Source organism: Neovison vison, chromosome 13 (assembly GCF_020171115.1).
Source record: "Neovison vison isolate M4711 chromosome 13, ASM_NN_V1, whole genome shotgun sequence".
Lineage (NCBI taxonomy): Eukaryota > Metazoa > Chordata > Mammalia > Carnivora > Mustelidae > Neogale > Neogale vison.
The window spans coordinates 111,513,148-111,525,590 of record NC_058103.1 but is presented as its reverse complement, the minus strand read 5'-3'; the positions used below and the strand labels follow the sequence as shown (position 1 = coordinate 111,525,590).

Here is a 12,443-nt window from a genome sequence, read left to right as displayed (position 1 = left end):
TAGCTGAAAGTATGCCTTAGCATTTCATATTTAAATTGCAAGTATTCTTAACATACAGTGTACTATAGTGAAAAATATATTAGACTTGGAATCATGAAAATGATTTCAAATCAGCCATTAACTACAGTATGAGTCTGAATAGTTTATTTCATTTTTTTAAAGATTTTATTATTATTATTATTTATTTGTCAGAGAAAGGCAGAGAATAGAAGCAAGGGAAGTGGCAGACAGAGGGAGAAGCAGGCTCCCCAGTGAGCAGGGAGCCCAATGTAGGATTAAGTCCCAGGACCCCGGGATCATGACCTGAGCTGAAGGCAGAGCCCAACCTACTGAGCCATCCTGGTGCCCCCCAGTTCATTTCATTTTTTATTATTTTTTTATTTTTTATAAACATATAATGTATTTTTATCCCCAGGGGTACAGGTCTGTGAATCGCCAGGTTTACACACTTCACAGCACTCACCATAGCACATACCCTCCCCAATGTCCATAACCCCACCCGCCTCTCCCAAACCCCTCCCCCCAGCAACCCTCAGTTTGTTTTGTGAGATTAAGAGTCGCTTATGGTTTGTCCCCCTCCCAATCCCATCTTGTTTCATTCATTCTTCTACTCCCCCCTTAACCCCCCATGTTGCATCTCCACTTCCTCATATCAGGGAGATCGTATGATAGTTGTCTTTCTCTGACTGACTTATTTCGCTAAGCATGATACCCTCTAGTTCCACATTTCATTTTTATAAAATGTAGTTTTCTTAGATGACAGACTAAGTGGGAGAGTGAAGATGGGTCTAAATCTTGCAGAACGCTGCTGTCCAAACTATGAAGTTTAAAGTTAATCTTAACTGAACAACCCAAGTAACACTGCACATGTGGGGATTTTAAGCAGGGTAGTGACATGAGGGACAGTGATGTAGGGGAATGACCTATGTGGTGCTGTGTCTGACTGCCCTTCAGTTTGGATGATAGCAGAGGTCTCCACAGTTTTACTTGTTACCTCACTTGCATACTTTACTAGTCACTTTGAGAGGTGAAGCCATGAATAAGCATTATCTCTGGCCACAAAAAAATCTTATAATGGGAGTGCCAAATCTATGGCAAAGTCAAATGCTATCGACAGGGCATCTCAGAGGTTAAAAGACCATATATGTGTGTGTGGGGGTGTGTGTGTGTGTATGCTTTCTTATATATATGTGTATATATATACATATATATTATATGTATTTACATATAAATGCATAAAATATATATGTATATATGTTTTCTTTTATATATATTTTATTTTATATATTTATATAAATATATTATAATACATATATATTATGTATAAATATTATAAATATTATAAATTTTATATATAGATATAAAATATATAAATATTTATATATAAATATATAAAATAAATATATATGTATATACATTTATATTTAAATATTTATAAATATATACCTTTGACATGTTAAAAAATAAGAAAATGCCAAAACTCAGTTAACTTGTAAAATATTTAAAGTATATTACTGTTCTAGGGCTGCCATAATTAAATATCACAGAATAGTGGCGTAAAAAGTAGAAAAGTACTTTTTGACAGTTTGGGAGAGGTCTGAGACCCAGGTTTTAGCAGATTTGGTTTCTCCTCAGGCTTCTCACCTTGGCTTAGGGATGGCAACCTTCCTACTGGGTTTTCACATGGTTCTTCTTCTGTGTGTATGCTCCCCTGGTGTTTCTGCGCATGCCCAAATTTGCTTTTCTTATAAAGACACTAGTTAGTTTCCTCAGGTAGGCACTTCAAGGGGATCTGGGATCCTTCCGGGGAGGAAGCCCTAAACGGTTAGAAGCTGTTACTGTTTTGTTCAAGTCTTTCTTTGAGGGAGAAAGAGCACAAGCAGAGGAGAGGGAGAAGCAGACGCCCTGCGGAGCCGGGAGCCCAGTGCAGGGTTCTGGGCTCAGGATCATGACCTGAGCTGAAGCCACAGGCTTAACCAATTGAGCCACCCAGGTGGCCCCGTTTTGTTCAAGTCTTGATAGGCCAAGGTTGAGGCCTGGTTGAGAGATGCCTGGAGGTAGCCTGGCCAGAGTTTGGTCAAGGAGAGAGTCTTTGTCACCCTCCTCCATTCTGTGACTCAGGTTCTCCCCAGACAAATACGAGAGATCTCAAAGAAAAAAAAAGCATAGGATTAGTACAGAGCTGATGGAATTGTACCGTTGGACATTTAGGTCCTCCTTGTAAGGAGTCTGGAAGAACAGGAAAAGTGGAAACAGTTTTAGTAGAAAACTGGGATCCTTGTATCAGAATATTGAAATCACATAATTTAAAAAAATCAAAAGGCTGAAAAGAAAATGAGAAGCCAAGGTAGGCCTTTAGGTAAGTAAGCTATCAGCCTAAACCATATTATATTATTTATTTACCATTAAGTAACCATCAAGTAGTGTTAACCTTTGAACTCTAGTCTTTATATGTTAATTAGATAGACAAAAGTAACCTCCTGCTTTTAAAGATAATAGGTAAAAATCCTTTACTTTGATCCTTTCCAGAGGGGACTTTCTTGGTAGCCACCGATTTCAATTTCCCAGTGTGGTAAAACCTGCAAGTAAGCTCTGCAGAAGAATTATTCTGGGGGGAAAAAAAATCACTGTCTTTTCTTGACAAGCAGCCGCATTTTGGGTGACTGCCAAGAGAAGAATGAAATGGGGTCATTAGGGATACTGTTGAAAAAAGTGTGTCACATACTATTCTTGGAACTCTGTGGGACTCATGGAAGCAGAGTCATATGGAGAATTTAATAATCTCAGAGTTAATATATTTAGTGACATACTATTAAATGGTGCACAATATTAGAAAAGTAACTAGAATTCACCCTCTGAGTAGTAAGGAAGCAGGTTATATAAGGTGGAGGTGTGGAAGCAGGGAGAGAGAGCAGGAGGAAAAGGGCTCCCAGGCTCAAGCTGCTGGGCTCCAGACCACCCTCCCCTCCTTCGTACCTTTGACCTTTCTGTAGCTGTGAGGTTGCAGGCAGCCACGTGTAAACAAGTGGGTTACAGGAAAGTGTAAAGGAGTGGGAGGTTACAAAGAGGGTTATGTTAGAATCCACACAGGAAAGTGCCTTCTTTGAAGCGAGGAGAAAAGAATTAGGCTCCCTGTGTCACTGAGGAAATGTGAGCTTTTATTGGAACAATAAAAAATTTTTTTAGGGACACCTGGGTGGCTCAGTGGGTTAAAGCCTCTGCCTTCCGCTCAGGTCATGATCTCAGGGTCCTGGGATTGAGCCCCACATCAGGCTCTCTGCTCAGCGGGGAGCCTGCTTCCTCCTCTCTCTCTGCCTGCCTCTCTGCCTACTTGTGATTTCTGTCTGTCAAATAAATAAATAAAAATCTTAAAAAAAAATTTTTTAAACACCTAAAATATTCTTAATCCATGTAAATTCAATACTACCAATTATCAGTCCATGGAAATCATGTAAGGAAAAAAAAAACCCATTTACTGGGAAAGCAGAAATTGGTAATTTTCATTGAAAGATAAATTCTATTGCAATGATTTTAAAAAATCATAAAAATGAAGATAGGACTTTGTGGTTAATATAATTAGCTATTTCACCGTAACTTCAGACTGTTAGAATTCGTCTTGTTTCGTCAGATGGGACCTTTGGTCTTGAAAACCCTATCCTTTTTGGAATTGGGATCCTTGTATCAGAATATTGAAATCACATTCTCTTCCTAGGACTTATATTGATTTAAACTATCTCTCAGAGAAAAGACATAATTAATGATATCTGCAAACAGTTAGGAAGATTTGGCATTGTAAAATGGGGCTTGAAAGGATAATTTGTCCTTACTAAAGCATATATAAGACTCAATATACCAATCAAGTGCTTCATAGCTGTGACGAGAGGTGAAGAATGTACACAGGCCATGGATATTTCTATGGCTTTACTGCTTCTCTTTCTCTCTCTCTCTCTCTCTCTCTCTCTCTTATTTATTTATTTATTTATTTTTATTTTTATTTTTTTTTTAAGATTTTATTTATTTATTTGAGAGATAGACAGTGAGAGAGAGCATGAGCGAGGAGAAGGTCAGAGAGCGAAGCAGACTCCCCATGGAGCTGGGAGCCTGATGTGGGACTCGATCCCGGGACTCCAGGATCACGCCCTGAGCCGGAGGCAGTTGTCCAACCAACTGCGCTACCCAGGCGTCCCTATTTATTTATTTATTGAGTGTTCAGGGACTCTGGAGATACAATGCTGAATGAGATGCATGTATTTCTTGTTCTTTGGGAACGTAAAGTAATGATGATAATTAATTGAACATTGCTATGTGCTAATAATCTCTTCCTTATTCTTCACTACAACCCCGTGACAATGGTACTGTGATTTTTCCTAATTATTCAAATGATGAAATAAGTTTAGAAATTTAAGTACATCAAACAAGCACCCAACTAGAAATGGCATGGTTTGTGAAATGCTTTTAACCACTAAGCCATACTACCTTCCTAGTCTGGTGTCAACACGAATCCATTGGTAAGTTGGAGAGCAGAATCTCAACATTTCTTTTTATGCTCTGGGCCAAGCCTAGGCAGTTCGGGGGTGGAGGGGGGTGCGGATTCTGCGTTATGCTGTGTGTGTTAAAAGACAGTGCTAGAAAGCACCGATGTGACTTTCTAATGTCACTGAACGGATACTACAGCTCTTGTCTTCCCTGCGTTGCTAATACCAAAAGCCCCCTGAAAAGATGGATTTTGAATGAGGGTTCTTAATTGCAAGAGTCATACCCTAGAGGGACCGACTGGTGGTGTTGACAAGATATTTAGCCCACTACTAACACATGTCAGTAGTTCAGGAGATCCTACTGACTGACTGACAGCTTCCCCCCTCAGTGACAGGACTAGCTGCCACTAATGGGAGCAGAGGGAGGATGGAGATATTTTAGTCCCCCTGCTGGATCTGTAAAAGCAGAGCATCCCTGGCTTCACCACCGTAATCCTGTTAGAACGTCACTGTTTAATCTGGAGTTCTTTGAATGACAGTTCCTTTGCTGCACCCATAAAAGAATCATCCATACTTCAACTCTCTCTCCATGTAAACTCTACTTTCTTTCAGAACATAATGCAAACAGCTTCTGTTAGGCTCTTGCCTCTCGCTCTGTGCTGCCCCATTTCTGAAGCCCAAGAGTCCCACAGAGGGAAGTCATTATTAGCCAAGTCCGCGTACTCTGGAAGAAGTTCTGTCTTCCAGGCTTTGCTAGGTACCCTTTCCATCAACAGATTCTCTCTGAAGAGTTATCCTCCACCTTGCTGTGCATTCAGTAGGACTGAGATTTTCAAACTTTAGCTTGCATCAGAATCGTCTTGGGGGCTTCTTAACACACACCAGAATTGCTGACTCAGTAGACCCGGGAGACGACCAGAGACCTGGAACTTCCACAAGTTCCTAAGTGATGCTTATGAGGCAGCAGGAGATGTGTCTTAGGTCAGTATGTCTCAAGTAACTACTTACTGGTATTAAAGAAATAATGTCTGAAATGGTTTTACTTTGTTGAATAAATTAGAGTGAAAATGCGCGTGAGCGCTTTTATCAAGCGTACTTTGTACATTAGTAAAGAAATGGATGTTCTCGTTGCCAGTGTATCCACAACTCCCACGGGCACAAGGCTTTACACCATATCCTACATGGCTGAGCTCTCCTCCTCAGCCCACAGCTCATCCCGGATTGCTAACAATCATTGGTGTTTGTAGGTTAGTGGATGTGAGATCCTAGGATCATTTCCTTGTCCCCACAAGGGAACTGAGCGGACCAGGATTTTCTTGCAGAGTCAGGTGCTGGGCTGTGGGGGATACCTTGACAATAATCAGAAATGAGTGTCTGGATTCTGCTCTCCACACTTTCTCTGGAGCTAGTTAGAATCTCTGAGTCACAACAAGTTCCTCGAGTCTGATTTGTCTTCCTTTTTGTTTTTACCACATAATGAAATGTTTCTAAAGAGGTTTACACTGTCATTAGAACCTGTACGTTGAAAGCAGTACTTTTATGTATGAGTGAATTGGTACTTCACAGGTAAGCTCCAAAGTGAATTTCAGTATTGTATCTGAAGTCAGATTTGAACAGCTGCATTTGGACGATACTTCAGTCTGATCAGCCATCTGTTTTTCTAGACTTACTGGTCTTTTGCTTGATAAGATTTTATATTTTCCAAGGCCAACTTTCTATTTAAACTGATGCATATTACCATGATACTTTGTACTTCCACAAAATATCAATTTTCTTTCTCCGTTTTATCCCTACTTCCAGGTGTTCACCATGATCTTAAATGCCCATAAAACAAGTTCATAGTTCCGTTTGGTGAATTCAGGCTTGTCGAGTAAGAGATTAAGCTAAAGGAGAGATGTTTAGAGTGTCTCCTGAATTGACCTGAGCCACAAAGAAAATTCAGATGAATATGTCATACAAAAAAGGAAACAGAAGTTTTTTTTGTCCTTGGTTTTCTGTGAAAAGAGATAATCTTTATCTATAGTTAGTGTTGCTTTCTCTCTTCTAAGAAAACCATGTCTGCATTTGGTTTATGATCATTCAAGCTATATAAGTAAAACTGGTAGGATACAAATTCATCAATGTATCTTGAAGTAATTGAAATAGAATTTAACTAACACATGTGTTTGTTTTTTCCTTATTTTACGTAACTAGCGGAACAGAGGGCATCCTTCAGCTCACAAATAGTTATTAAATGGAGAAGGTAAATGCAAAATTAGGATGAAGAGGACAGAACAAAGGCAAAAATTAGGCAACATTTTTAGGAAATAATGCACCAATAACTAATTTAGTAAATTAAAGGTAAATGTATTGAAATAGTGTGATACAACAAAAGTCTTCAGAGGTGGTCTTTGATATTAGTAAGGTTCCTTATCATAGGAAATTACTGAAAATATTCATTACTAAGGGGCATGTACAGGAATGCTCTGACACCACTTATAATTGTATAAGGTATTTAGGAACATTGTAGAAAGTTGAGAAAATTACCACAACAGTTTTGGCATGCTAAATGTATGTGTGGTAGGGATGAGAGAGGGGTGTAGGAACTGGAAACCAAGAGGAAGGAGTCAAAGAAAAGTTCAGGTGGTGGGTATTATAGAGGGCACAGCTTGCATGGAGCACTGGGTGTGGTGAAAAAATAATGAATACTTTTTTTCTGAAAATAAATAAATTGGGGGAAAAAAAAGAAAAAAAGAAAAGTTCAGTTATTAAGGGGGGGACAAAAAGAGCATTAGGGTCACTAGGTAGTAAGCATCCAAGCATAGAGGAGGCTGCCACAAAATCATGTCTCTTCTGCGTACTTAGTAAAGTTAGAAATAAAGAATTTCAGGATGGAGCAGATTATGTTAAAATGGAATGAATTAATGAGTTCATGTAGAATACCTTTCACATGTACTCAGAAATATTACAAATTGTTATCTAAGCATGGTAGTTTGAGATCCTTTTTTTGGCAAGGGTATACATTTAATCACTGCATCTGTCCCTCTCTTAGCTGAAAAAGACGTGAAAAGTTTACCTGGTTAGCATTAAGCTGGCTAGTGCGTATATAACTGGATACATTTAACCAGGTACATTCCCTGCTTTTCCTCTAGACTATCAATAAAGTACTGCTTCAGTATGCTGCGATCCTATCAAGTGACTTCAGTTCATATTGTGATAAGGAAAATGTGGTAAGTAAACCTGTGTCTGCTTTCACGTATTCCTCAGTTGAGATCCATTTTTTAAAAAACAAATGAGTAAGCAAGAGATTTTTTTTCTTTCTTTCTGTTTTCAAGGGTGATAGGGAATAGGGATCTCAAGAAATTGTTTGAATACTTCTCTGGGAATCCTGATCTGGCTACAGTACAGCAATCAGGGGAAGGTTGAAAGCATCTCAATGCCAAGCCAACTTGTGGTTTTCCGTGACATAGGGAGAAGACTCACATAAACAATTAAAAACCCACATAATCATAAAACAATGAAGCAGAGAACTAGGAATTAAAAACGTGTTTATGTTGATACCAGTCACATAGTTTGGACACTGGTACAATTTAATTGAGTACAGTTTTTCTTTCAGCTTTCAAATAAATTGAGAAAGATAGTTCGTGTAAGAAGTAATGCTGGTTTCTCCTCTAAATGATTAACTTAACCTTTTCTTTTCTAATGATTAAGAAAATCTTGGAACACTGGAAAAAAATTAAATTAGCAAAATGAAAGAAAATCTTTATGAAATTGAAATCAGCACTGCAACTTTATAAAAGGCACCAAGAGATAAACTAAAGCAAGATAAACTTAAGTGATATAGAGTATAATCAGTGGTAGTCTGTGGTTGAAAGTGAAATCTTTCCTATTCACCAAATGTCATTTTAGGAGAATTATATTGGTAACATTATAGAAATGTTTTTAAAACACAAAAAAAATTTTAAAGAGGATTTTTAAAGAGGAAAATCAGTTTTGTTTTGTTTTTTAAAACAGGATTTTAAAGGAGGAATATCAGTTTTTTCCTCCTCAAAAAATTAGTTCCCACGATCAGGCAAGTCTAAAAGAGAATTCTCGGTGAAACCTCATTGACCTCTGGCTGACAGCTCATTAATATAAGTCAGTCTTAATGGTTCTCGAGGGTCCCAGAAGATGCTTCTTTCTCTAAAATTAATATGCTGCCCAGAAATTTTATTAAAACTTGCAGATATCTCAGCAGTGATTTCTAACCGCCATTGGTTTATACTCTAATAGACAAGACAGGATATTTATTTACTGAAACTGTATATTTGCAATTAAATTCATAATACATTTGGAAAGTAATATGTTGAAAATCGAAACAGTGCCAGATTTAAATTCTGATTATATCAGGATAGCCAACTTGAAAATTTTAAAAGGTAGCTATGAATTACCAGGGATAGTTCTTGTCATTCAGAAAAGAAAAACAACCTTAAAGACAGCAGATTTTTTGCTGTATTATGAGTTAACATTCTGTAGTTTATTTTTTAAAACATGGGAGAAAAATCATATATCAATGTTTATTATTCTTTGTATTTTTCTGTATGTTTTATACTTTTAAAATCAAGTATTTATAAAGAAAGAAAACACCCTTGCAAATATTACAACACAGGAACTTTTCCTCAGTGCTTTTCTTTCCTAGTTCCTGATACCTTAATGAGTCCTAGACTCTCATTCAAATACCAAGCATCATTTCAGTATCTCCATGAAAGAATAGCAATAGCTTAGTGTATGCTTTCAGCTGAGATAAATTGAAGAAATTCTCTTGTAGATTCGTGCATGTACATATAACTATTTCTTTCAGTATCAAGAACATTAAAGTTATTTTTTCTCAGTATATTTATGGGCATATGCCTATAACATCTGCAAATTGATCTAGAAACTTTTAAAGAGAGAGATACCCCTTAACATTTGCTTTCCCAGGATTCAGATTTAAAGATGACAGTTAGAATGTCTGTAACAGAATATATATATTTTCTCTAGCTGTGATGTTTCACCTTGAAAATGGATCACAACTTTTTTAATCCATTTTCTCATACTCCAAAAATAGCACCGCAATACATATAAATCAGAATTATTTGATTTTTAATATTTTAAAAAAACCTTTTTCAACTCAGAAACATACTTTGGTCATAGAGAAATGGCCCTAGTCCCAACACAAATTTCATATTCATTATAGTTTAGGTTCCTAACTTTGTTACAGATTTAGATCATATGAAATGCATTATGATATTTTTATGGGAAAAGCCAAACTGTATACAAATAAAAAGATGACAACTTCAACATAGATTATTTTATCTAATTAAACTCATCAACAAATGATACTTCTGAATTAAGTTACTATTCTCTTTACTGTGTGTGTTTTCTGTTTTGTTTTCAGTACCTACAGAGGTGCTTAAAATAAAAGTGGTTTCCAGATTAGGTTTAAGGTAGATTTGTGTAATTCAGTACTCAGTAATGATTTGATAAATTGATTCCATAAAATTGATATTTCAACATTTCAAAGTCAGAGAAATCTTAATGAAAGAGAAGAGTCTCATATTTATTTTTCTCTCTCTCTAGATGACTGCATCTTTTTTCTATATGTAGCCTTACCTGGGGTCAGTAGCAATCCATGCATATTATTTATTATGTTTCTTGGTTGCTCTTTTCCATTGGAAATTGTCATATTAAGTGAGCCTATAGTTCATTTTGCTTCTTGGTTTTTCTTTTCCATTGGAAATAGTCATATTAAAAAGACTTGGAGGTTGGTTTTTATTTATACAACCAGGGCACTAAAGTACTAAAGTACTGTTTTGGGTAGTAACGTACTGTTACATGTGCCAAAAAAAGATAAACTTAATATCTAATAATCATAGAAGAGTCTTCCTAGCTAACTTAGATCCATGGGGAGCAGAGTGATACAACATTTACCCATGCACTCTTCCTGGTTCTCATTAAGAGTCCTGCTCTTTCTTTGGGCTTCATTTTCTCCTTGTCAAATTCAAGCCAAATCTTCCCCTTCTGCAATGAAAGGGAAGAAAGAAAGAAAGAGAGAAAGAAAGAGAGAGAGAGAGAGATAAGAAAGAACGAATGAATGAAAGAAAGAAAGAAAGAAAGAAAGAAAAAGAAAGAAAGAAAAAAAATCCCAATGACCCCATCCCCTAGTGGGGGTTCACTTTGCCTTTGGGTCAGGATGCTGAATCCCTGAAAGTTCTGGCCATGCATACTGCGGAAAGTTTAAGCCTAGAGCAAGTGGCTCTCAGTCACAGCTGGGGACCAGAGTTATTTGTGGAATATTGTGGTTCAGCTTATTGAACAGAATCTATGGCAGATAAATCTTAGATATCTGTGTTAGAGAAATAAAATATTTATATGACCGGAATCAAAGGAACAGAATCAAAGTTTAAAATTGTTTTCATAAATCGAAGTTAGGATGTGGTCACTTTAAGAATCAAGTAGAAAGTTTTTCAAAGGTCAGTAATGTGGTTGAAGCAATAATAAAATCTTTCCACTGATGTGTGCTAACACCTCCCTGTTGTCCTTTAAGTCCTAGTTTCTATGCCTCTCTAATTCCTTATTGGCTCATTTCCCAGAAACTTGGAAGATATATCCATTTTCTTTTCTTTCATTCTTTTCCTCCCCCAAATCAACTGGCTTTTTGAATCAGAATGCAAGAAATATAAATTATTATATAACTATTCTCAATTCCATTTTCCAGTGATAAATTAATTCCCATTATTCTAAATTCATATGTAGTCCTGTCACAAAGCTTTCCACCTGCATGTTATTGTTCTGTTTCCACCTTTTTGGAAACGTGGCATCAAACAACATTTTTAAACATGTATTCTGTGGAAAGCTCTGTGAGGACTCTGGGATTAAGAAAAAGCAGAAGACATAGCAGCATGCATGGTGCATTTAAGGTCAGTGGGTGAGACAGTGAAAAGCAATATAAATGTAAAGTCAAATAAAACAAATGTCAAGTGAGTGACAAAGGGATATAGTCTGGGAAAGAGAAAGCTCAAATCTGGAATGATGGATGTGATTCCGATAGCAGTGAGGTTCAGGTGAAGAGGCCACATGGCAAGCCAGGTCAGAGTCTAGAAAGCACAGGTGTTTTGGGGGGAATAAGCTGCGTAAAGTGGAAGTTACTCATATTTCAGTAGACAGAGTTGGGAAGGAAAAACTAGTTTAGAGCCAGATAATTAAAGGCCTTGAGTTCTAATGTGCAGGCTTTATCTATAGCCAAAGAGAGTCTATTAAATGTGTCTTTTTTTTCCCCTCCCCTGGATTTTTAAAATTCAAATAGTGTTTTGGTTTTTTAAATGTGAAATACTGGCAAAATTAAACTATTAACTTTTTCTTAAAGTAAGTATCTAAAAACAGAATTTGTCTCAATGTTAATAATAAAAGAAATAGTAGTAGTAAGTCCCCTATGGTTTATCGTCTGGGGTATGTTATTGAATTGCATTCCCCAAAATGGTAACATTTCCCCCTTCCATTCTTAACTTTTAAAAAGTAAAATGAAAATAGGAGGATTATTGCCAAATATAATAGGACATCAGTGATAGTTGTATACTTAAATCACATTTAAGGTAAACTTATTCAATAATTCAACTCAATAATTGTATGAAGGATTCTCACACCACTTTTTTTTTTTTTTTGCTTTATTTACAGCCCTGTATATTGATGAACAATATTCAGCAACTGCGAGTCCAGCTGGAAAAAATGTTTGAATCCATGGGAGGGAAAGAGGTGGGTATATTTATGCCTGTATTTACCAAATATCTACTTAGAGATCATCAGCAGCGTATCTCTTTGCTATGGAAAGTGTCAGTCAAGTATTTTACATGAGTTAACTAAAGACAGGATATGATAATACTCTAAAACACCATTAACAACTGAAGTGATCATGAACCACAACAGAATACGGAACGTAAATGCTTTAGAAGTGTGAATGGCAGGAGGGAGATG

The 12,443-nt window shown here is 36.8% G+C and overlaps 1 protein-coding gene across 2 annotated transcripts in view; it reads left to right on the top strand.

Moving 5' to 3' along the window:
- Positions 1 to 12,443, top strand: part of UNC13C (unc-13 homolog C) — a 599,404-nt gene that overhangs the window by 478,814 nt on the left and 108,147 nt on the right. For both annotated transcript variants that reach the window (XM_044230120.1, XM_044230119.1), the window contains exons 25-26: positions 7,607 to 7,684; positions 12,147 to 12,224. In XM_044230120.1, coding sequence (XP_044086055.1) covers positions 7,607 to 7,684; positions 12,147 to 12,224 — 156 coding nt within the window. The remainder of the gene's footprint in view (positions 1 to 7,606; positions 7,685 to 12,146; positions 12,225 to 12,443) is intronic.